The sequence below is a fragment of the Syngnathoides biaculeatus genome, chromosome 4 (genome assembly GCF_019802595.1).
Source record: "Syngnathoides biaculeatus isolate LvHL_M chromosome 4, ASM1980259v1, whole genome shotgun sequence".
In the NCBI taxonomy this organism is placed as follows: Eukaryota; Metazoa; Chordata; class Actinopteri; order Syngnathiformes; family Syngnathidae; genus Syngnathoides; species Syngnathoides biaculeatus.
In genome coordinates, this window is record NC_084643.1 from 20,853,550 (window position 1) to 20,879,121 (window position 25,572).

Sequence of the window (25,572 nt, forward strand, 5' to 3'; positions counted from 1 at the left end):
GGTGGAGGAGTTCAAATACTTAGGGTCAACAATCCAGAGCAATGGTGAGTGTGGGAAGGAAGTGAAGAAGCAAGTCCAAGCAGGTTGGAACAGCTTGTGGAAGGTGTCTGGTGTGTTATGTGACAGAAGAGTCTCTTGCTAGGATGAAGGGCAAAGTTTATAAAACAGTGGTGAGGCCAGCCATGATGTACGGATTAGAGACGGTGGCACTGAAGAAACAACAGGAAGCAGAACTGGAGGTGGCAGAAATGAAGATGCTGAGGTTCTCGTTTGGAATGAGCAGGTTGGATAGAATTAGAAATTAGCTCATTAGAGGGACAGCCAAAGTTGGATGTTTTGGAGACAAGGTTCGAGAGAGCAGACTTCGATGGTTTGGACACATCCAGAGGCGAGAGAGAGAGAATATTGGTTGAAGGGTCCTGCAGATGGACCTGCCAGGCAAAAAAGTGAGAGGAAGACCAAAGAGAAGGTTGATGGATGTTGTGAGAGAAGTGGAAGATGCAGGAGATAGGCTTAGATGGAAAAAGATGACACGTTGTTGCGATCCCTAATGGAACAAGATGAAAAGAAAATACGAAGTCTGACATTGCACAAAGACCAAATTTGTCTTGTAATCTAATCCAGGCATTACGTATTGTCCGTCTCAGATTTTTTCTCAGACACTTGTTTTTTAAATAACTTTATTGGTGGTCAGATATTTGCAGTACTATGTCAAAAAGATAGATAAGGATAAAAATAAACTGTCATTTGAATTCAAACATACGCTACACATTGATGACAGAGTAAATGTCTTTTGGCCTTCTGACCAATGACATTACTGATCAGATTAGCAAATTACGACATTACAGTTGATCAGCATAAAATTGCTCATTATCAGCCAAATTCGATCAGGCCAATTAGTGTAAAGTCTACTTTTGACATCATCACTTCCTATTCTTCTTTCCTAAATTCTGTTTTTGTGCATTTTCTGTTATTTGTTTTGCTGTAGCAATTTATACATAAAAGCCATACACATTTCTGTTCACATCCAAACGGCATGCAGATGCCTTTGTCTACAAGCCAGCAATGAGCACTCAGGACATGGAGGCCATTCAGCCCAGAATGCCATTCCACTGTGTACGTACTCTGCTTTCCAGTAATTTGGCAAGTGTCGCTGGGAGTTCTTCACGAATAAATAGGAGAGGGGCCCTGATAGGGGGAGGATGTAAAAAAACTTAAGAAAAGGAAAACCAGTTTTTCCTCGCTGAGTCAACTTTGGGATCATCTAGAAATGAAATCCTACATGTTTTTGTTTCATTTTAATTCATGCATGGACTTTAAAACAATATTTTTATTTAATATAGTGAACGGGTTTTGTTTGTTTGTCGGAGCTTGGCTGCATATGGTCCACCACAATGTACCATACTACACTATAAAAGGCCAAAATGACTAAAATGAACGATTCAAATCAAAATGGCAGACTTCTTTTGTTATTTTGGGCATGACTTTTTTGTGAGTCTACTAATGATAGAAATCTGTCCCAAATACTGTATGGGTTTATGTTGCTGCGTGTGGCTTCACAGGCTGAATTTTCAAAAACTCTCTTTGAAGGCCCACTGGAAGTGGCAAAAAAGAAAAAGAAAAAAAGCGCCTACAATGGCACTTTGAACGAAAATAGCAAACTTCCCGTGTCTTTTTCGACATGGCTTCTGGAGACGTTTTATGAGACACACACGATATAAACATTAACAATTTCACATTGCTAAGCCTAACTGTCTTTGGAGGCTGAATTTTAAAATGTAATTCTTAAGACCATTACTGAGTGGAAAAGGTCCCCCCTCAAATAAAAAATTGCTTGTCATTTTGTGTATTTTCAGGCAAGGCTCTTGAGACTTTTTTGTGTGCTGGTGATGATTAATGATAGTTATGCCATTGGGACTGTATTTTTATCCATAATTCTAGACGGTACAACTGAGCCAAGATGCCAAATGGCTAACATCCACTCTTTCCCCGCATGGCTTCATCAGACTTTTTTATGGGTCTGCTCATGATACCGAACTTCATATTGCTCAGTGAAAATGGGTTTCAATGTTGAATTAATTTTTAATTTGAACCACATTGGGCCTATTTTTGCAAGTCACGCCTGAGATTGAAATTAAATGTAAATTTCGACCAGGATTAACATCTGCAAAGGTTTTTTTTTTATTTTATTTTATTTTTTTAAACAAATGAAGCCCACAAAATTGTGATTTAGACAGACTTGAAGCACCAAAGAACAAATGAAGGCGCGTTCATTGAAGTAGATTGCGTTCCCACGACATAGCGTGTCTGATTGGTCACTTTATTTAATGACACTGTCAGCAGCCAATGAGAGTGAGCGAGCGTGGCTCCACCGAGGCGCTGGTGTGCAGCGTGCTAAAAATGCTGCGTTCGCGGCCACTCTGGACTACGAAAATTCCTTACACACCAAAGCGGGGACGACAAACAAAATCCTAGCAACCTCGAAAAGAATGTAAGTGGACTCTCTGAAGCTTCATTTTGTGGGGAAAATGACTACAAGGCGATATGTGAAATACTTGAATGGTTTAAAATGACAATTTTCCCATGTTTACGGAAGGCAACAAAGTCAACTGTTGTCTATAAAAAACATTTTATCACCAACTATACACATTTACGTTGGGATAGTTTATCCGTGGTTCAAGCGAAACTGATCCTTTGGTCAACATAAATGTGTTAATTGACGTCATTTATCCCAAAATGTTGCAGCGGACGAGCGTTGCAATTCGAGGTAATCAATGAGTCCCCGCTTACCGCGTCCGGCGGCGGAGGAATATCAACTTGATGAGCGAGTGTGTGAAGTGCGTCAGACCGCTCTTGGTGATGCTGGTGACTCGCAGCCGGTGATCTAGAATGTGCAGCTCCATGGCCAAATGACAATTACGTAGCGCTTGACGCCAACCACAAACAGTAACCACTCTCCCTCAGTCGCTCTAGTGTTCACAGGACGAAAAACATCCCACAAGTCCAGCCCAGCGCAACTACTGAATATTCAATTTCACAGAGCAGAAGACATCCCCCTTTTACGTTCTCTTAAAGTTACAGTGTTGCATCATACATTAAACGTGATTGTGTGAATCACTGATGAAGTCTAGTGGTACGCTCGCCTGACTTTGGTGCAGGCAGCGTGGGTTCAATTCCGACTAAGTGATGGTGCCCTGTGACTGACTGGTGACCAGTTCAGGGTATAAACTGTTTCGACCACGTGACTACATCCAGGGCACCTGGCCATGTTGAATGGTGTGTGATGGCTATAAAGACTTTGGAAAGTTATCGGGGCTCATTAGATGTTGTTTCAAGAAACCGTTACGACAAGAAGTGTGCTTTGATCGACAATATTGACCCATATGCCTTGGAGAAACACAAATGGAGCACACAACTGTGGGCGTCGGTAACCTATCCAGACATCGGCAACTATCACCTCTTTTCAACAAGCGCTTATACCATGGAACAACAAAAGCATTACAAAGGTCTGGAGCCCTACAACCAATTCATCAATGACTGGGTTTGTGATACGGCGGTGTCCGTTGGAAGCAACCTGTCTCCACACTGCTACGGTTGGTGTGCCGCACAATGTCATTTAAACATCTACCGCATGATTACAGTCAGCGTTTTGTTAAATTATGTTGATTATACCAACGAAAGAGGTGTAGATTATTGTTTTCAATTTTGTTACCAAGAGGAAGAGAGAGAGGTTTGACCGGGACAAGTCCCAAGTGTAGCCCGCACCTCTTTCTCCACTTCCACGGCTACATTTTTAACTCAAGTCACGAAACAGCTAGCGGTGTGGTAACTCGTTTTTGCAAAGTTATTGTAATTAAACAGAAAATACAGATTTTGGAGACATGCATTGTATTCACACACGAGTATTATGTAGCCCGTTGGCCCTAAAGAGTACTTCTCCGTCACAGAACTTAGTTATTGCTAAGTAGGTGTGAAATTCTAAAAGGTATCCAATATGAACATAAGAACAAAATGCGGCCACCAAACTCGGACAAAAGCGAATGACTTGGCTGCTAGATCGGCTCTACTAATACAAGACAGCCACAGTTCTTGCCGTTTGTTTGATAACTGCTCTGTTTTCTCGCACTGCTTCTTGATCAGAGCTGGCACTTGAAAGAAAGACACTTTACACTTTCATTTCAGCAACCGATAACATAGCAGTGCGCATCCATTCATACACCTTTCGGAAATGATTTCTGTTTAGTTACGGTTTGTTTACGCAAATTCACCCAACCAAAATGATGACCGCGTTCTTAACCGGAAAAGGTGTGTGACGTCAGTCGAAAACAGTCTAATGTCCACCTTCTGCCTGAAGTCGGCTGGGATGGGCTCCAGCGTCCCACAACCTTAACCGGGATAAGCAATGTTGAAAATGGATGGATGGTTGTCGTGACCAACTCGTTTCTGACCCAATGGACAGGTTTCCGATGACATCACCATAGTCCCAGGATTCCCTTTTTCTCCGATGTCATAAATCTTAGACCAATCGGATAAATTAATGATAGAAAAAAACTTGACGCTTCACCGATCACCTGTGTTCTCTGACCTCAATGACACACAAGATGGTGGCCGTCACAAGGCTTGACGGGTAAATGGAAACCTATTTATTATCAGGACAAATACAAGTACAGTCTGAACACGTAGACCCAGGGCTGTGCATACACCTTTGGAGGGGCAGGTGCTCAAGGTTAAAAGGGGAAGCACATGGAACAAGAGTTTGGAACACCTGAGTGTAGCATTGGTCCCTCTGTATATAGATGCATATAGCTCTATGCAATATTGAATATTTTATGTAAAACAACTAGGTGGCAGAATGGGTCACCTAGAAAGCATTGGTCTCACAGTTCTGAGGTCCTGTGTTAAATCCCGAGCCCACCCGTGTGGCGTTTGCATGTTTTCCCTGTGCCTGAGTGGGTTTTCTATGGGCACTCCAATTTCCTCCCACAACCCAAAAAATGCAACATTAATTGGACACTCTAAATTGCCCCTAGGTGTGATTGTGAGTGCGGCCGTGTGTCTCTATGTGCCCCGCAATTGGCTGGCGACCAGTTCAGGTTGTACCCTGCCTCCTACCCGTTGACAGCTGGGATAGGCTCCAGCACTACCCGCAACCCCCGTGAGGATAAGCGATAACAAAATGGATGGATGGACAGATGGATATTAACAACTCATTTGCAATATTTGTTCCATGAAACTGTATTAATCTATTAACAACAAACACTCTCACGCGTGGTTCAGTTGTTAAACTTGGAAGTGAAATTTATTGTGAAAAACAAACTGACAGAGAGTAATTTATTGATTTAAAACAAATTAAAAAAAAAACCCTGGAAAGAATCACATCCCATTCAATATTAGATTCACTCAATCACAATCACAATGTACAGATTTTCCCTAACAATCACTTATTTGAACATCAGGATTCTTAAAATCGGACTGTGGCTGACTTCTCTGCAGATGCACTTGTTGGTCACTTAATTCGGTACACCTGCATCATGGAGTGAGGTCCAATACAAAAGCAAACTATATCGCCAAAAAGATGTTGAGAGGTATATAGATCTAACCATCTATTTTTCTTTGGAGGGGTGGGGGGGGGTTGTGATTCTAGCATGTACCATAGAACTGCATGGAAGATTTTCTAATATTTTGGTTCCAGTGCCCCCTTGTATATTTGGAGTTTGTTAGTGGTGATTTTGCCAATTTTTCATTTGCTTGTTTTTCTGCTTAGACCAAAATCCTAGCTAATATAAACGTATTGCCATAATGTGGCATCTTGGTCCAAAAGACCTATGTTAAAGTGAAGAGGGGAGTTTCATTTAGACATGCCATAGCAAGAAAAAAGTAGTGCTCTGCCAGCATCTTGTAGGTGGACGTCAATTACTCAAGGACTTATTTTTTTTTGTATTGCGGGGGAACACTATACTTGGGGTTTCTTTCGGCTTTATCCCGTTAGGGGTCGCCACAGCGTGACATCTCAGATGAACGCTCATATTTGTTTGGCACAGTTTTTACACCGGATGCCCTTCCTGTCGCAACCCCTCTCGGGGAGTTAGCGGGGGAACACTATACTTTATAGCTACATGAAAGCATGGTTTGAAATAAATATATTGCACGTAAAACTGAGACTGTATCTCTGCTATTGGATGTCAGATGGCAGAAGTGTACCTAATGTTGTGGCCCAAAAGTGTGGAAAGTATGTTACTGTTTGCTCCTGGTTTTGTTTTCGGGTGCTCTGCTTTTTTTTGCGTTCTCACTGTAAAGGAGAACTAGAGGTAGGAATCATTATCCTGGACTCCATGCTCCTGATGAGAGGCACTGAAATAACCACAAAAGCCAGAAGTTAAGCAGAGCTGCAGAGTCAGTACGGATTAGTCCTAGCCTGATCGACGAGGGGGGTTGGGAGGTTGGGGGGGCATTTGTGTTTTGTGTAATTGAAAAGTTGTAACGCGCCATCTGTAATTTGGGGCAACGTGCAATCAATTTTATTCTCTTTACACTCTGGAAGGTGTGACAATAAATTGCCGCTTGCCGTGCAGGCGGTTGTCCTGGTGATGAAAGCTATTCTCTGAATCGGGCCCCTCAGGATATTTTGACAAAGTTGTCTGTTGCAGCTTTGTGCATTTGTAAAGATGCGAGGCAACAATGACTTTCGACGCAAAGGGACATTTACTGAGTCTGAGATCATTTAAACATAGTTCGCTTGGTTAACTGTATCAGCTAAGTTTACTCACGCTACAGATTGTAACTAGGCCTCACCCTAGTAGCATAATGTTAGTATTTCAAGCTATCCAGGGGGATTGTCAAGGTTCCCGTCTTACCCGTGTCGTACACGTTGGCATCCCATCCCTCCTTGCGCCATGCAGATTTCCTGGTTTCATCTCGAGACTGAAGACTTTCATAGGCTGTGGGGGAAAAAAAAGCACACACAAGGAAATAAAAATATTGCAGTCCCATCGTTGACAGGGAACCAACAAGTAGGCTGCTAACTAACTTACAGGACAAACAAACTTAATGTTCTACTTTTTTTCCCTTGCTGTTGTTCAAGTAACAACGGAAGTGTCGCCTGCAGGCCAACCAAATAATAAACCATGGTGCAATCCCTTCTTCTTCAGAAAAACTTTAAGCAGCCTGCTGACTAGGACTGCACAATAATCAAATTTGAATGATGATGCTATTTTGGCTTCAAATGATTAAATTAGCCTGATCGTCTGACTTTTTTTAAAATTTAAAATGCATGTACTGTCGCATATGAAAATTGCTTCAATTAGAGGACTGCCTTCAACCAAGTCAACCAGCCATCAGGGGGCGAATGTATCAAATGTACAGTATTTTTTTTTTCTTTAACATAAAAGCTTCAAATGCCACTGATGCAGTGGCGAGGAGGGCCCTATTTTCAGAGGGGTTGAGCCCACCCAGAACTTGCCTTAGCCCACCCTGTGAATTCGTCCTGAAATGAATTCAAAATATTTGTTTCTCTTTTTGTGTGTGTGTGTTTGGGGGGGAATGTTAAAAAATGTAAACCTAGCGAAAATCTGTTGAAAAATGAGCAAGATACAACTTAGTTGAATGCATTGCCTTTGAGGGGTGCGTCATATAGTCTTCATTTCTATGGTCAGAACAGCTACAAACATTTCCTGTTGTGTCAACGTTTTTGACCCAGTAATGCTTGATTCACACCCCTGACACAATGTCTGAAATGACAGTTGCCCACACAGCAATGCTTCAGTTTGTATATATTTTTTAAGCCACTCAGAAGTTGATTTTCTTTGTTGTAATGTTGAGTTACAGCAGTAGGAAGCGTCAAAGATGGGATTAGAGCTTTGATGAAAAAAGTAAAAGAAGCATTCCTTCACACAAGTGTGCAAATTAATTGGATCACCAGGCAGTTTTTTGTGGTTTTATATTTTTCACAAAGTATTATTGAAAATATCGCAGTTCAATGTTCATGCCGATCTGTATTCATGCATTTGGTGTTTTTTTTTTTTTAAACAAGGTATGGTGAGACAAACCATTATATGTTACAAAACAGGCATAGTTTTGCGACTGACGAAATATGACATTCCTCTTGGGATTGCATCATCCACCGCTCACTGCTGTTCACCTGCTGCGGAACAATAGCGAAAGGTGATATCTAATGATGAAAGTCCCTTTTTTTGTCCAAGTCCAACGGCCTCAGAACACTCGGAGATCAGACTAAGAAACCCTTAAGGGATGTTACATGGAGCAGTCCGTAAAACGCCATGTAAAGATGTTCAGGGGGCGTTTCAGTTCCTATGGAGTTGGGCCACTGCATCCAGTTGCAGAAATTGTGGGTTCTGAGCAGTAATTGGAACTTAGTCCAGAAATGAAGGACGTTTCTTGATGGCTCAGGAATATTTCAACAGGATGTCACCAGGACCCCAAGATCAGAGAATACTGCCAGAATTGGGTTAATTCTATGCTTAAACAAATGAGATTGTTACTAAAGAATCATGGTGGGCATATTAGGTACTGAACGAGTCATACTGCTGGTCAAATGAGAACATCAACTTTATGATTACATCATTCTGAAATTCCTGTAATATATTAAACATCGGCAATCTAAATGTGAGTGCGAATGATCTTTTGTTTGTACGCGCTCTGGGATTGAGGCAGGTTCAGAGTCAAGGTCAGAGTCAGCTGGAACAGGGTCCAGCAAACCCATGACCCTATTAAGGACAAACGGTATGAAACATGAATGGATGGATGAATGGATGAGCGACTGAGAAAGAGCTGCAAAGTGTTCATTTTGCAATAAATTGGTAAACATGGAAAGTCATTTCAAGTCAATGGATTCAAGTCCCAGTGAAATCACAAATCATCACAGTTCAAGTCTTGTCTATCTTGTCCAAGTCGAGTTGCAAGTCTTGTGACATGTTGTCAAGTCTAAAGTTATCAAATTCATGACTCAAGCCCAAGTCACGTGACTCGTTCGCATCTCTGGCTCACCCCATAAATGATGAACAACATACAAGTTGCCGATCTGCGAGAAGAAGCCACCCACAGCCTCGTTGTTCTCCTGACGGTGTTTGATGGCCCTTGCCCTGGTCAAGGCAGACACGGATGACACGGTGGTCACAGATCATGAGGATTGTGCTCACGTATCAGGCATGAGCAAGCTGGGGCTTACCATTGGTTGCCCCATTCGATCATGGTCCCCGGCTTGAAGCAAAACAAGCGTTAGTGGCATAGTAAGCATTTGATAGCTCATTAAAATATGCTAAATTGGACTTTTACTTGGCCTTTTACATGAATTCATGGCAAAACGAGTTTTTTTTTTTTTTTTAAGAGAAATGAGGCTTTTTATAGGAATGGATGGGAATCCATGCCTCTTTTTTTACATTCATCTACAGGAGCATTTATTTTGGAATTGATGGGAATGTTGTTGTTTTTTTTTTTTTGCAAGAATCGGCAGGAATACATGATTATTCACAATAAAGCAAGGGAATGCCCAACAATTAATGTGACTGCATGGATCTTTGCAAGGTATCTGCTGGTTGAAGAGAGCCAACATTAAGCCTTGAGATCTTTTTAAAGCTACTTCAATGAAATTTAAGACCTCCCATCTACCAAATGTGACCAGTAGTATTTTTTTCCTACAGGAAGTACAAGCGAGGCAGGATTCCAAGATAAGAGTTGTCACCACCTTGAGGGCGTAGCTCCTCATTTCATAGATGTTTGGTCCTGGTCGGGGAAGAGGTTCATTCCAGAAACTGAACTCCAACAGGAGCTGATTCCGCCTGGAAATCAGCATTTTTGCTCGCTCTCTGCGGAATTCCAAATATTCCTGTGGGCAATCACTTTGTTGGCACAGCAACAGCATACACGCAATTGCATCATGCGACGCATGTTTGAGGTGGTGCTGTCCCGTCACCTTGTTCACGTTGAGCTTGTTGAGGCATTCGGTCAAGGCTGGGTAGCCTCCCCTGTCGCGCCACAGGTGCACTGCAAAGAAGTTGTGAAGATTTTAACCATCCATCCATTTTCTTCGCCACTTATCCTCAAGAGGGTCGCTGGAGCCTATCCCAGCTGTCAACGGGCAGGAGGTGGGGTACACCCTGAACTGGTTACCATCCAATCGCAGGGCACATAGAGACAAACAGCCGCACTCGCAATCACACCAAGGTGAAATTTAGAGTGACCAACTAATGTTGCATGTTTTTGGGATGTGGGAGGAAGCCGGAGTGCCCGGATGAAACCCACGCAGGCAAGGGGAGAACATCCAAACTCCACACAGGCAGGTCCGGGATTGAACCCCGGAACTCAGAACTGTGAGGCCAACGCTTTACCATCTGAGCCCACCGTGCATCCCCCAGAAAAACTAATGAAAGGCAAAAGTTCCTTTTAATTATATCCTAAATGCATGACAATTCGGCACACAGTCTATTATATTTTAACAATGTATCTTCATGTAAATGTGGTGTTGTGTTTTACCTGCTTGGTCCTGCTCTCCGTACCACGTGTTCCAGCTTCCAATGACCTCACATGGATAATCCTCATCCTGATGAAGCCTTTTTTGCACCTCCGCCCTTAAAAAAAAAATCAAAATATCAATTGCAACTTTCGGGACACCATCAGACGGAAAGTATTAAAATGAAAAATAAAAGCCTTACTCGAGATTATTATAAACTTCCAGGCACTCTGGTTTCACGTTGTGAACTGAAAAAAGAACCAACAGTGTTTTCATAAATTATTTGTATATATTTGGGAATACAGTTCAACCTTTACTTATGAGATTAATTCATTTTGTGAACATGCCCATAACTCAATTTACTAATACACACACTGTTATTTATTAGTTGGAGCTCTAAAATATATATTACAAAAACTATTAATAGACTCTACATTGAAAGTAAAAACAAAAGAAAAGAAAAAACAAGATTTTAAAATGTTTTAAACATGCATAAAAAAATCTAATTTTGGGGGGGTGGAATTGATTAATGACAAATGCATTCATGTCAATGGGGGAATATAATTTGAGATACAAGTGTTTGGATTTACAAATTTCATAATACTAGACCAAATTAAACTCGAGAATCAAGGCACCAATATACTGGTACAGAATTTCAAATCAATATTCCCAATTGAAATGAATGAAATCGCATTAATTCATTCCGACCCCACAACAAAAATTGCACATTTACAGTATATTGTTTTTCATGAAGATAAATAGCACTGTGTAAACATAATGGACCGTCACAAAATAAAAGGTAAAGAAATAAAGTGAAGAAGAAGAAGATGCCCATGAGAGTTTTGTGGCCTACAGCAACTGCTTTCTAGTGTTCTCATTTGATGTGTACGTGTTTAACTGTTTGTCCCGTTCAACAAACAGCGACTGTGGCTATCCTTGCCCACATGCGAGGGCATCACGGTACCATAAATGTTCCCCCCCACACACCCCACTCCACCGGCTTTCACTATGCCTGAAGCGATCTTATCCATCTCATTTTCTAGTTAGTGTTTGATACGTGCCTACCTACATTGGATTTTGTACAGGTTACTGGTCTCCTGCTTGGACAGCAGGTTGGAGTCAGCATCTTTCCTGACGCCGTTGTTTTGCACCGAGGAGCGTGCGGAACGGAACCAGGCTCGAACGGCGTTCTCAGAAAACCTCCTACACGTGAGAACAACATGGAAGAGAAAAACTTTTTAAAAAAATTTATTTTGTGCAAAGTGGTGATTATCATAAATAAATGGTGAGAGGAGTCTTCCTATTTATGGCCACAACTTTTGGGAATAGACACACTCGCTTTAGACACACCCTGGCTCTTCCAGCTCACCTTTACAGATGTCACATTTATTGTATGGTTTGTTAAGGACTTGTGTTGAGACATCAGTCATAGTGAAAAAAATAATAATAATAAAAAGTACAAGACACCCTTCCTGGAACCTTTGGTGGAGGAAGGGATTTTGTATCTCAATGATCCTTGGAGACAAGTTGTTTGTCTTGTGCTTTCAAAAAAGACAAACAGGTCCCAGTTGAGGGACCAGACAAAACATGGCTCATTGAATGGAAAATTAGGTGGACCTTGTTTTCCGTGGCCCGGAGGCGGGGCTTGATGGCGAGTAGGATTTTGGAGCATGCACGGGTGTTTGCCCAACCAATCCACATGTGTTTTGTGGACTTGGAAGAGGCGTACAACCCTGTCCCTCGGTGAGTTGGTACCAGACCCCGTGATAGGGTCTGTTCGGTCCTTGCATGACCGTTTGCAGAGTTTGGTCCGCAGAGCTGACGGCAGGTCAAATATGTTTTCAGTGAGAGGTGGACTTCGCCAAGACCGAAGGGTACAACATAAAGTAACAAATGTTACAGCTCAATTCCAAGACACATTCCAAGAACCACTGCTAACATGCACAGATATGCCAACATTTCTCAACATCTGCGAACCAAAGCTGAACTATCCGGAAAAGATCTTTTAGTATGTTACAGAGTGTCTCTTGAGCTTAACGCATGCTTACCGTGATGTCTTATGACGGTTCCTTGTGATTTACTGTTTCTGTTGATCTGAGCTGTATTTATGTTTGTTAGTTTTACAATGGAAAATTCAAGAAAAATCAATAAATAATTAAGAGGACGCAAACGACAACATGTATCAAAAACAGAAAAAAGTAGAGCATGCTTGTGAAGGAAGAGATAAGTGAATGGGTGCTGCAGGACGAAGTTCAGAAGTCCAGCAAATGATTAAATCACATTTGTGATAAGCGCTTTATTTTTTTTTTAAATAACCTTGTGTACGTTCCTTCTATTTAGCAAACAAAAAAATTCCAAAACATCAATACCCTTATGGCCTAAAATAAATTACTACATAAAATACAGATTGAGCAGCTGTATTCTGCCACCCCCTCCAAAAATTAACTCAATGGTTTGAGGGTACGGTAGAATAACATTGTGAAAACCCACCAATATAAACATGACTTTATACAATGATTTTTAATCTGATATACTTTAGCAGCACCTGTGAATTTGTGTTGAATTTACCAAAAGAAGTTACAAACCAGAGCCTTGGAGTCTAGTAGTTTACTCAAATTAGAATTTTAAACGCGTAAAGGTAGCAGCGCTCACCTGGCCTGTTGACTCCCAGTAGAGTACTTGGACAACAACACGTGGCCTCTGGAAAGAACCGAGGTGCTGGTGGCCATGATGACCACGACCCTCCGTCGACTCCCCGACCTACTTCTGGTTTTGGGCGGGCTAGTAAACGGACGCGAGCCCTGTTGGTTAAACTTTAGCTTCCCTCACTGTTGATGACTTGCTGTCTGGGGCGGGGGGCGTGATCGATCGGACCTGACTAATTGATCGCTGCCGTTGATCGTCTTGCCTTCAGTGATCAGAATGGATTTTTTTATAGGAAACATTGGGGATGTGAGGGTCCCCCAAAATAATTCAAATTTCCTTTTTTTTTTTTTATACTCGATAGTTATTCAAGACTGCTTTATTAGAAATTAGGGTTATGTTTACTCCATGATTCCAATCCAGCCTTTTTGTAATTAACATTTAAAAAACATTAATCACTTTAGTCGTAGACTTTTCCCCAAAAATGCAATGCATTTCTTTCAGGAATGAAACACCTAAAATAACGTTAGTTTCCCCGTTTGTTTCCCCCTCTACAAGTGTTGTGCGGCGATCGTACCCAAGCCGTACTTTGCATGCATAAACCGGTCGCCATCTTGGACAGGTATCCACGAGCTGGTATCCATTCGGGCGAATTAATGTTAGATGAAAATAGTCGCTTATTCCTGCTCAACACACTTTTGTATTATTTTGATTGCTCATTATGATTACGTTTTTTACTTCTATATATCAGGAGTTCCATTAAGACGGGGAAGTGCAGTTCAAATACAGTACTACATTGCTTCACTAGTAAGACTAAAAATTAGTGGTGTCTTGAGATACGATTTTTTTTCTGTGACCACATTCAAATGTCATAATATCTATCCTCGTTGAAATGAAAGGAAAAGCCATTAATTGATTTGAGTGAAATGTAAAAAAAATACCTATATATAAAAATATCATGAGAGAGAGACAGGAGTGTTACACAAATAAAATTAGTCCTAGGTTGTAAGGATTGGCTCAAGAGTAAGGCTTTTATTGCACTTTTTATGTCGACAATATGCTAACATTATTTTTGCCAGGCATCAATGTAAATCATTGGGGAAAATGTGAATTGAATTGTGACTGGACTCTTTGATTGAAAATGTTTTCTTATTACTTTAGATGAATGTACAGTGCTTTGTGATAGTATCTGGCCCCCTTGAACTTTTCAACCTTTCGCCACATTTCAGGCTTCAAACATAAAGATATAATTTTTTTGTGTGTGTCAAGAATCAATAACAAGTGGGACACAATCATGAAGTAGAACGAAATTTATTTTTAACTTGAAGTTTTTTAACAAATAAAAACCTGAAAAGTGGGGCGTGCAATATTATTCCGCCCCGTTGCATCAATACTTTGTAGCGTCGCCTTTTGGTGCAATTACAGCGGCAAGTCGCTTGGGGTATGTCTTTAATCGCTTTTACACATGGAGAGACTGAAATTCTTGCCCATTATTCCTAGCAAAACAGCTCGAGCTCAGTGAGGTTGGATGGAGAGCGTTTGTGAGCAGCAGTCTTCCGTTCTGCCCACAGATTCTTGATTGGATTTAGGTCTGGACATTGACTCGGCCATTCTAAAATACGTATATTTGTGAACCATTCCATTGTAGATTTGGCTTAATGTTGTGGATCATTGTCCTGTTGGAAGATAACAGTGAACAAAATTAGTATTTGAACACCCTGCTATATTGCAAGTCCTCCCACTTAGAAAACATGGAGGGGTCTGAAAGTTTCATCATAGGTGCATGTCCACTGTGAGAGAAATAATCTAAAAAGAAAAATCCAGAAATCATAATGTATGATTTTTTTAATGATTTATTTGTGTGATACAGCTGCAAATAAATATTTGAACACCTGAGAAAACCAATGTTAATATTTTGTATAGTAGCCTTTGTTTGCAATTACAGAGGTTAAACGTTTCCTGAAGTTGTTCACCAGGTTTGCACACACTGCAGGAGGGATTTTGGCCCACTCCTCCACACAGATCTTCTCTAGATCAGACAGGTTTCTGGGCTGTCGCTGAGAAACACGGAGTTTCAGCTCCCTCCAAAGATTTTCTATTGGGTTTAGGTCTGGAGACTGGCTAAGCCACGCCAGAATCTTGACATGCTTCTTACGGAGTCACTCCTTGGTTTTCCTGGCTGTGTGCTTCAGGTCATATTGTCATATTGAAAGACTCAGCCACGACCCGTCTTCAATGCTCTGACTGAGGGAAAGAGGTTGTTCCCCAAAATCGCACAATACATGGCCGTGGTCATCCTCTCCTTATTACAGTGCAGTTGTCCTGTCCGATGTGCAGAAAAACACCCCCCAAACATGATGCTACCACCTCCATGCTTCACAGTAGGGATGGTGTTCTTGGGATGGAACTCATCATTCATCTTCCTCCAAACACTGTTAGTAGAATTATGGCAAAAAAGTCCCATTTTGGTCTCATCTGACCACAAAACGTTCTCCCATGACTCCTCTGTATCATCCTTATGGTCATTGGCACAGTTAAGATGGGCCTTGACATGTGCTTGTTTAAACAGGGGAAACTTTCGTGCAACACATGATTTCAAACCGTGACGTCTTAGTGTATTGCCAACAGTCACCTTGGAAAGGGTGGTCCAAGCTCTTTTCAGGTCATTGACCAAGTCCTATCGTGTGGTTCTGGACTGATTCCCCACCATTCTAAGCATCATTGAGACCCCATGAAGTGATATCTTGCTTGGGGCTCCACTACGATTGAGGTTGACTGTCATGTTCAGCTTCTTCCATTTTGTAATGATTGCTCCAACAGTGGACCTTTTTTCACCAAGCTGCTTGGCAATTTCTCCGTAGCCCTTTCTAGCCGTCTGGAGTTGTACAATTTTGTCTCTGGTGTCTTTGGACAGCTCTTTGGTCTTGGCCGTGTTACAAGTTTGAGTCCTACTGAATGTATGGGGTGGACAGGTGTCTTTATGCATCTAACGACCTCACACTGGTGCATCTGATTCAGGATATTATACGGAGTGGGGGTAGACTTTTAAAGGCGGACTAACAGGTCTTGAAGGTCAGAATTCTAGCTGATATACAGGTGTTCAAATACTTATTTACAGCTGTATCACACAAGTAAATCCTTAAAAAAATCATACATTGTGATTTCTGGATTTTTCTTTTTAGATTATTTCTCTCACAGTGGACATGCACCTACAGTGGAAATTTCAGACCCCTCGATGACTTCCAAGTGCGAGAACTTGCAATATAGCAGGGTGTTGAAATACTTATTTTCTTCACTGTAAATCTCCATCCCAGTCTCAGGTCTTTTGCAGACTCCAACAGGTTTTCTTCCAGAATGGTCCTGTATTTGGCTCCATTCATCTTCCCATCAATTTTAAACAGCTTCCCTGACCCTGCTGAAGAAAAGCAGGCCCAAACCATGGGGATGCCACCACAATGTTTGACAGTGGGATGGTCTGTTCAGGGTGATGAGCTGTGTTGCTTTTACGGCAAACATTTCATTTTGCATTGTGGCCAAAAAAATTCCGATTTTGGTTTCATCTGACCAGAGCACTTTCTTCCACATGTTTAGTGTCTCCTAGGTGGCTTGAGGCAAAGTTTAAAGAAGACATTTTAAGAAATGGCTTTCTTCTACCACTCTTCCATAAAGGGCAGATTTGTGCAGTGTACGACTTATGTTGCCCGATGGACAGACTCTCCCATCTCAGATGTAGATCTCTGCAGTTCATCCAGAGTGATCATGGGCCTCTTGGTTGCATCTCTGATCAGTCTTCTCCTTGTTTGAGGTGAAAGTTTAGAGGGTCTTGGTAGATTTGCAGTGGTCTGATACTCCTTCCATTTCAATATGATTGATTGTACAGTGGTCCTTGAGATGTTTGAAGCTTGGCAAATCTTTTTTTTATCCAAATCCGGCTTTAAACCTCTCCACAACAGTATCTCGGACCTGCCTGGTGTGTTCCTTGGTCTTCATGATGCTCTCTGCACTTTAAACAGAACCCTGAGACTATCACAGAGCAGGTGCATTCACACAAAGACTTGATTACACACAGGTGGATTCTATTTATCATCATCAGTCAACATTGGATCATTCAGAGATCCTCACTGAACTTCTGGAGTGAGTTTGCTGCACTGAAAGTAAATGGGACGAATAATCTTGCACACCACACTTTTTAGTTTTTAATTTGTTAAAAAAGTTCAAAATATCCAATAAATTTACTTCACTTCACGATTGTGTCCCACTTGTTGATTCTTGACAAAAATGAAAATTGTATATCTTTATGTTTGTAGCCTGAAATGCGGCAAAAGGTCAAAAAGTTCAAGGGGGCCTGAGATGTGGCAAAAGGTTGAAAAGTTCAAGGGGGCTGAATACTTTCACAAGGCACTGTATATGAATATGTATATTTTAAGAAATGTTCTCTATCTGCCAAACTGATGCTTGTTGTCAAGTGAGTTGACGTCATTGGCACGAAATAGCGCTGGTATCTCAGGTTTTTCTTCATTAACTACAGGTGAAAAAGTGGTATCTTGGGCGATTAGCATCTAAAGGCACCACTACATTACATCCATTCATTTTTTCTGTACTACTTATCCTCAGTTGGGTTGCAGGTGTGCTGGAGCCCTTCCCAGGTATCTTTGGGCAAGAGGCACAGTACACCCTGGACTGGTCGCCAGCCAATAGCAGACCACTGTATTCCTTTAAAAAAAAAAAAAAAAAAAAAAAAAAAACGATAACACAATAAGAATATGAACAGAGAAACACAATTGGCCCTCCGAAAGGTACAGTACGTTCAGTGATAAAAATTACAACTACTGAAATCAACATTCAAATTTATTGAAATGTACATCTCTGCACAGTCCTCAAAATAAGATTAATCAGACAATAGTAAATGGAAAAGTGCCACAAAAACAAACAAACAAAAAAACAATACTATGTATCACAATAAATGAGATTTAGCAATTACTGTAGATGTTATTTTAAAGTTCATTATTTTAAAGTATGTGTATGATATCTGCCCTTACAGTTCTGAGGAGCCAAGTTCAAATCTGGCCCTGCGTATGTGGAATTTGCATGTTCTCCTCGTGCCTGCATGGATTTTCTCCGGATACTCTGTTTTAGTTTTTTTGATTAAACGTTCACCATTATTGCACCCTCCCTAATTCATTGCAGTTACTGATGTTTTTTCACAAGTTATGCAGGAAAACGTTTAATCACCATTGTGTTTCCGCGTGTGGGCCGTCAAGCTGGACTTTTTAAAATATCTTTTATGACAAACTAAGCAAGTAAAGGGTTTTTCTCCCGTATGCGTTCTCACATGTGCCAACAAATGTGCCCTTTGAGAGAACATTTTGTCACAAACAGTGCAACCGAAAGGTTTTTCACCTGTATGTGTCCGCATGTGTGCTACCATGTTTGCACTCTGAGAGAATATTTTACCACAAATTGAGCAACGGAAAGGTTTTTCTCCTGTGTGTTTGTGCATGTGTATGCTCAATGAGAAGCTGTGAGCAAATGTGTCACCGCAAACCGAGCAACTAAAAGGTTTTTCACCCGTATGTGTTCTCATATGTTTGATCATGTTTTGCTTTTGAGGGAATGTTTTACTGCAAACTGAGCACCTGAAGGGTTTTTCACCAGTGTGTGTTCTCATGTGTGCATTCAAACTGTGTTTATAAGAAAGGCTTTCGCCACAAACTGTGCATGTATAAGGTTTCTCTCCAGTGTGTGTTGCTGTGTGTGCAATTAAAGCTGCTTTTTTTGAAAATGTAGAATGACAAACTGAACATCTAAAAGGTTTTTCTCCCGTGTGTGTTCTCATGTGGGTAATCACATGTGACCCTTGAGTAAATCTTTTACCACAAACCGAACAACCAAAAGGTTTTTCACCGGTGTGCGTCCGCATGTGTACGTTTAAATTTCTCTTATTTGTAAATCTTTCACCACAATCTAAGCAGCTAAAGGGTTTTTCTCCTGTGTGCGTTCTCATGTGCACACTCAAACTGTGCTTATAAGGATAGCTCACACCACAAACTGAGCAAATGAAGAGTTTCTCACCCGTATGTGTCTGCATGTGTCGAGTCAAATTGTAATTATAAGTAAAGCTTTCGCCACACTGTGAGCACTTGAAAGGTTTTTCCCCCGTGTGCGTTGCGGTGTGTCCATTCAAAGAGCCCTTGCGAGCAAATTTCTCACCACAAACTGTACAACTAAAAGGTTTCTCTCCCGTATGTGTTCTCATGTGTACATTCATATTTTCTTTTCGGGCAAAGGTTTCACTGCAAACCGAGCAGAAAAAACGTTTTTTATCAGTGTGACATCTCACATGAAGTGTCTCCTTTTGAGAGCTTTTCAAGTGTTTGTCGTCACTTTCACAGCTGCCATCACCTCTCAAGGGTTCTTCCATGCAAGCACTAAGTGACAGAGGTGCTAATAGCTTGTCTGCTGCTGGTCTTCCACAATGGTCCGCACTTGGACCATGATGATGAAACTGTGACCAATCGGGTGCTTCGTCTTCTTCATCTTCACCCTTCACGACGACGACAGTCAGTGGCAACTCGCTGACATCAACCTCCTCCTCTTCCTCTTTGAAGGTGGCAATCTGCGCATCCTCCTCGTCCTCCACATATGGGGCTGCGAAAGACATGCAACAGAGACACAGTTTAAATCAAAGAAGAAAAATAAACTTAGGTCCAACCAGTGTGAAGAGGTTATGGTTGGACTTTCAGGCCGCATTGGAATGTAAATGTAAATGTATATATAGCGGTGGCACAGTGGCGCTGCTGCAGAGCGTTGCCCTCACAGTTCTGAGGACCGGGGTTGAAATCCCGGGCAACACCTGTGTGGAGTTTGGATGTTCTCCCCGTGCATGTGTGGGTTTTCTCTGGGCACTCCAGTTTCCTCCCACATCCCAAAAACATGCAACATTATTGGACACTAAATTGCCCAGAGGTGTAATTGTGAGTACGGCTGTTTGTCTCGGTGTGCCCTGCGATTGGCTGGCAACCAGTTCAGGGTGTACCATGCCTCCTGCCGATTTACTGCTGGGATAGGCTCCAGCACTCCCCGTGACCCTCGGGAGGATAAGCAGCAAAGAAAATGGATGGATGACTATGTATACATTTAATTGTAACTTCACTACATGCAGGCAAAGAGACTTACTTGTGACTTGCAAAGCAAAAAGTTGGTGCCACCTCTGCTGTTGCCACAAATGAGCATTTTGTGCAGATGTTATATCGTCAGTGGAGGAAAATTCAAAACTTTTGTGTTTGGTAAAAATTTTCCCTCAAAGATTCAAGAATTTTTATTGATCCACAAAAGGGCCATTCCTCGCAAATACTGGGCTAGTGTCTGTGTTAAAGAGCACTTGGCCTTTGACCTGAGACAATTCATCCAATTTCTGTGAGCAGCCTCAAGCTCACCTGTGCAATAATCGTGCCGTCGAGCATCTGCCATTATTTGTACCTTTTAGCTCAAATAATGTTATGGCGCCACCTGTTGCTTAGCGTATCCTGTGGACACGGGTTTCTCTTTATGTATTTTTAAATGAACATTTGCCCTGGTGAATATTATCATCGTGGAGTGAAGTTTAACTTATCAGATATAAATATGTTGAATTATTGGGTAAACATATAAACAGACCTTCGATGTTTTCCGCAATCGCGTCCAGTTGTGGCTCTGTTTCCTCTCGCACTCGACAAAGTTGCTCTTCGTATGACGCCATTATTCCTTTAAAAAGGCTTAAATTGTTGACGGCAGCCGCAATTTGTACCTTTTTTATGTTTGGATGCTTTTTACTCGATTTCGCTTCGTACAGCAAAGCTATTTCCCACCAGTCTTGAAACCAAGCTAACTTCCGCCTTTTCTTCTTCGATGGGGTTTTACGGCAGCAAAGCGTCCGCGTAAACACACGGCCTTCATCTTACGACAGGAAACGAGGGCTCAGAAAGGCGTACACACGCTTCAACATGATTGGTCCAGCACCGAGAGGCCCGGAATGAGGGCGTGTTTTGCCTCGACACTTCGTGAGAATCCGAATCCTTGGAAAATTAGCCAAAGAAAAAAACTTAATTGATACTTAATCTTTATTGTAAATAATGTGAGCAAAACAGTCATTTTATCTGAATTATGACTGTACATGGATCATTTATATGTATATTTTTACTTAGGGGTCTTTACAGGTTTACAACTTTCAGTTGCTTCAGAAACAATTTGCTATTCTTGCTCCTTTGTCTACAATCCTCAGAAATGAGTTTTCACTCAGATACATTTGGTGCAAGGTTGTTCATATTTGGAGGTGTTTGAAGTGGGATGCGTACCTACTGTGATACTCAGCCCATAGGGGCAAAGTGTCAAGTTACACCAAGTTTGTGGGTGGGACAAAAAAAAATGATGATGATTGCACATTTTACTACTATTGCTCATAAACAATTAAAACAAGAGAACTGGAAATACATTATCATCAATGAGAATTTGTTCTAAAATATTTGAAAAAAAAATATTCAGGATTAGCACTGTTAGGTCCAAAGCACGGACTTCTCACTCAATGTGGACCCAGAGCCTCCGGCACCAGGATAGAATGATTGAGACAGAGGCAGAGTTATTTTTTACCAAACTGCAGTTTGGGGAGAACTCGGGGAAGAAGAACATATTCTTCAGCCCGCACGTAAGACTCTCTCCGAGCCCCTCCAAAACCACACATTTTATTGAGCTTCACACATAGGGTGGGGGAGAGCAGGTTTCACAAGACAAGTAAAGTTGTTATACAGAGACAGTTAATCTTTTCAAGGCCGGGTGTCCTCTGATTAGACACAGTTCTTCCTGTTATAAAAACCCACAAGAATGCAGCTATCATAAATTTGCAGTCACCTTGAGCTCTTAAGCCCACAAGAATGCAGCTATCATAAATTTGCAGTCACTTTGAGCTCTTAAACTTCCCATAGACAAACAGTACACACACACATCTTTGCACAGCAACAGAGTTATTAAAAGAGATTTATGACACATGAGGTGATACATTTCACAGGCCTCTGTGAAATGTGTAAGGTTATCTTACAGCACACACTTTGACATTGACAAAAAGTAAATCTGATGAGAATTGTTTGAGAAATGAGCAACACATTTATTTTCAATGTCTATCCTGTCCTCTGCCAAACCCCTGACTCACCAAACCCTTTGGACTCAATTGGAGGTTGAGATCCACTGATGTAGTACAGACAATATTACAATAATAAAATTCTTCATCCCCAGCAAAAACTCATAATACACCATCTTACTGAGTCACTTGTGAAACTCTTCTTTAATTTTCACTGTCTGCATTATACTGCCCCCTAGTGACCAAGATGCACACCAAAAAGCGTACAAGGGCTGGAGTGGATTAATGGCATTTTCATTCATTTCAGTGAGGAAAGCTGATTTGAGATTCAAGTGTTTTAAGTTACAAGGAAAGACCTGAACTCATAAATCAGGACAGTTTCACTCACCTAAGCAGGATATTTTTTTATTCCCGGTCATGTTTGCGCATATGCGCGGTCCAACTGTACTTATAAGAAAAGCTTTCGCCACAAACTGAGCATCGAAAGGGTTTTTGTCCCGTGTGTGTCGCTGTGTGGGAAATTAATGACACTCTGTAAGCAAACTGATCCCCACACACCAAACAATGGAAAGGTTTTTCACCTGTGTGCGTTCTCATGTGCGCGACCATGTTGCCTCTTTGGTTGAATATTTTACTGCAAATAGAGCAACTAAAGGACTTCTCTCCCGTGTGTGTGTGCTTGTGTCTGGTCAAATTGTAATTATAAGCAAACCTCTCTCCGCAGATGGAGCAGGTGAACGGTTTTTCTCCTGTATGCGTGCCCGTGTGTCCAACCAAGGAGACCTTGCGAGCAAATGTTTCGCCACAAATTGAACAACAAAAAGGTTTTTCTCCGGTGTGTGTTCTTATGTGTGTCACCATATTTGACTTTCGAGCAAACCTTTTGCCACAAACCGAGCAGGTGAAACGCTTTTGTGTCTCCTTTTTAGAGCACTTCAAACGTTTGTCGTCACCTTCGCAGTCCGTACCGCTCCTCGACAATTCTTCCGTGTCTTCGCTATGTGACAGTGGAGCTAGGTTGTCTGCTGCTGGCGGTACTCCATGGTGGTCTCCACTTGGACTGTGTTGATGTATTTGTGACGACTCGGGTGCTTCGTCTTGGTCATTTTCACTTTTCACAGAGATGAAGCTCAGTGGCAATTTGCTGACATCGACATACTCTTCTTCCTCTTTAACATAAGGGGGCTCTGGATCTGAGTCTGCAGCACACAAGCAACCAAATTACAGTTCAGCCAACCAGCAAAAAAAGTCAGATGCAAGTAGTTACAAGGTAGCAACATTTTAGGAGTTTTCAAAGTTGGAAACTTTCCATGGAAATTAATTTATGGTAAAAAAAACAAAACAAAACAGGAATTTCCAAAATTGAAGGTTTGGTCTTAATAGGGAACTTGATTGATTGATTGATTGATTGATTTTAATTGAATAAACAACAAGGTAACAAGCGATATAATAGAACATGAAGCTGAATAAACAAATTGTTTTCCTTTCCTTGACTCTATATTTGGAGACAAGAATTCTGAGCATAATTTTGATGAGAACAACTGTATTTCATGCAATTACAGTGCTAACAGGGTTTAGTGTACGAGTGTACTTTTTTTATCAATTGTTTACAAGCAGTCACCGATTCCATTTTTTTCCAGAGTTGTGATCCACAATTTCAGGTACACACAAATTATGGATACACTGGCACACAAATACCAGACAATGAAGATACTGCAATGCCCTCACATGTGGGCAAGGAGAGCTGTGTATTTTTCATGGATGTCTACGAATGACCAAATAAATATATTTGAATGTGATTCCTTTCCAGTAACTCATTCACTGCAGTGGGTGTTTACTCTTGCCCACGTACATATTCACATACGTTTTTTTAATGAACACGCATGAAAAAGCTTGTCTGGTAAATTCATCTTTGTTATTCACTGTAATGGCTAACACGTGAGTAGACATTCGATGATTTGGGTTGGGATTTGATATGAGCAGAGCTTTTGAGTAGATAATAAAGATTAGGGGGTCAATCTCGGCCTGTTACATCGATATCAAGCGGGGGAAACGCCAAAAAGTTGGAAGTCGCAAAAATGTAAGCACCTTAACTTTCGAACGGAGCATGTGCTGTCTATGTATGCTATTAACATATTGCGATTGTAAGAAAGGATGTCGCACATCATGCAATGAATGGCAATCGGCAGGTGAAAAAAGCCACCGACGGTCAACAGGAGCCATGCAGTGTGTCAACATTTTTGAATAGTAGTAAAAAGGAACTGTTGGAACCTTCAGTTTATCAGTTTCTTGTTTTTATAGTTTGAGCTGTGGCAGTATTTTGGTGAAAACAAATTTGTTTCTTGTGCACCAAAAGTGTATAGTATTCTTTCTTTCTATAGACATTATGCTTATTTTGTCAAAGAACGCAGGTTTTGGAAGATCAGTACACAATAAGGGGAACTCTGCTTTGAAATGAGTTAAATGACCCTCAATTCACGGTTAATTTTCGGGGGGAATTTCCGATTTCCAATATTCCCGACACGCCTCAGCCCAACTTCCAAAGGAAATTTACCAGAATTTTACAACCCAAGGTGGATACCCCGCCATAGTGAAAACTTTCCTCAACTATTAATGTCCATTTATCGTCAGCAACACTTATTCTCACTACTAGGTGAGCTGGGGGTTTCCAATTGCAGGGCACAAACAACAAAACAACCATACATGTTAACAACTTTTGACAATTGCGTATTAAATAATCATTGCATATAAGTTTTAGAATCAAAAAGGGATCATTTACAGTTACTGTTATAAAGGGCCACCTGTTGCTTATTGAGCAAAACGGTTCAGGAGGAGTTTATTCAACATAAGCAGACCTTCACCGTGAGTCTTTGAGCAAGCAGCTTCCAGTTGTCGACGTTGTTTCTCGTTCTCCTCGGTCGCTCGGCAAAGTTGCTCCTCGTAAGAAGCGATCGTTCTTTCAAACAAGCTGAAAATTTCGTCGGCGGCCGCTATCAGTCGTTTTCTGACTAACTCCTTCAACATTTTCACAGCAAGTTTTTTGCCCTACTGTCAAATATCTCACAAGGGCGCACTTGAGGTTATTAATCGTGAAACAAAACGGAACCAGTGGTCGCGACACACTGTACTGCGCATGCGTACATCAGCCGTCATGTTTGACTTTTTTTAAACATCTTTATTGAACAACGGAATTAACACCAAATAAACACGTCATTTGGAAGAGTACAGAGTAGGAAAACGTTTGTCAGATGGCAGAAATGCTTTTTAGATTTAAAAAAAAAAAAAGTAATTCCCCGCCCATACTTATAAGGGGCTTTTCAGCATCAATGTCTTCTCAAACACGCGCACTTACACG

The 25,572-nt window shown here is 41.3% G+C and overlaps 4 protein-coding genes and 1 long non-coding RNA gene across 12 annotated transcripts in view; 1 reads left to right on the top strand and 4 right to left on the bottom strand.

Annotated features, from left to right (window-relative positions):
• The window catches only part of castor1 (cytosolic arginine sensor for mTORC1 subunit 1), a 32,476-nt gene extending 29,437 nt beyond the window's left edge, over positions 1-3,039 (bottom strand). The window contains exon 1 of the mRNA XM_061818161.1: positions 2,791-3,039. Coding sequence (XP_061674145.1) covers positions 2,791-2,903 — 113 coding nt within the window. The 5' untranslated portion in view covers positions 2,904-3,039. The remainder of the gene's footprint in view (positions 1-2,790) is intronic.
• On the top strand, positions 2,354-23,278 carry LOC133499813 (uncharacterized). The gene is made up of 3 exons (XR_009794750.1): positions 2,354-2,491; positions 22,942-23,052; positions 23,147-23,278. It is a non-coding gene; the product is annotated as an uncharacterized LOC133499813 (long non-coding RNA).
• nipsnap1 (nipsnap homolog 1 (C. elegans)) lies at positions 5,372-14,857 on the bottom strand. 6 transcript variants are annotated; one of them, XM_061818155.1, is made up of 11 exons: positions 13,118-14,857; positions 12,083-12,283; positions 11,535-11,668; positions 10,668-10,713; positions 10,489-10,583; positions 9,929-9,999; positions 9,701-9,841; positions 9,185-9,216; positions 9,004-9,098; positions 6,855-6,938; positions 5,372-6,351 (listed from the first exon to the last, which is right to left on the bottom strand). In XM_061818155.1, exons 1-11 carry the CDS (start codon positions 13,192-13,194, stop codon positions 6,287-6,289), a joined length of 1,041 nt encoding a protein of 346 aa, XP_061674139.1. In that variant the 5' UTR covers positions 13,195-14,857; the 3' UTR covers positions 5,372-6,286. The 6 variants fall into 6 exon arrangements, with proteins under 6 accessions (XP_061674139.1, XP_061674140.1, XP_061674141.1 ...); XM_061818156.1 differs by having other exon boundaries at positions 12,514-14,857; XM_061818157.1 differs by lacking the exon at positions 12,083-12,283.
• Positions 16,416-21,045, bottom strand: LOC133499798 (gastrula zinc finger protein XlCGF57.1-like). Of its 2 annotated transcripts, XM_061818143.1 has the most exons (3): positions 20,765-21,045; positions 19,449-19,756; positions 16,416-17,821 (listed from the first exon to the last, which is right to left on the bottom strand). In XM_061818143.1, the coding sequence occupies exons 1-3, from the start codon at positions 20,844-20,846 to the stop codon at positions 17,627-17,629; spliced, it is 585 nt and encodes a 194-aa protein (XP_061674127.1). In that variant the 5' UTR covers positions 20,847-21,045; the 3' UTR covers positions 16,416-17,626. The 2 variants fall into 2 exon arrangements, with proteins under 2 accessions (XP_061674127.1, XP_061674126.1); XM_061818142.1 differs by lacking the exon at positions 16,416-17,821 and having other exon boundaries at positions 17,901-19,756; positions 20,765-21,043.
• On the bottom strand, positions 21,642-25,523 carry LOC133499808 (gastrula zinc finger protein XlCGF8.2DB-like). 2 transcript variants are annotated; one of them, XM_061818164.1, is made up of 2 exons: positions 25,079-25,523; positions 21,642-23,416 (listed from the first exon to the last, which is right to left on the bottom strand). In XM_061818164.1, the coding sequence occupies exons 1-2, from the start codon at positions 25,239-25,241 to the stop codon at positions 22,623-22,625; spliced, it is 957 nt and encodes a 318-aa protein (XP_061674148.1). In that variant the 5' UTR covers positions 25,242-25,523; the 3' UTR covers positions 21,642-22,622. The 2 variants fall into 2 exon arrangements, with proteins under 2 accessions (XP_061674148.1, XP_061674147.1); XM_061818163.1 differs by having other exon boundaries at positions 21,643-23,416; positions 25,073-25,523.
• Positions 25,524-25,572: the final 49 nt, after the last annotated feature.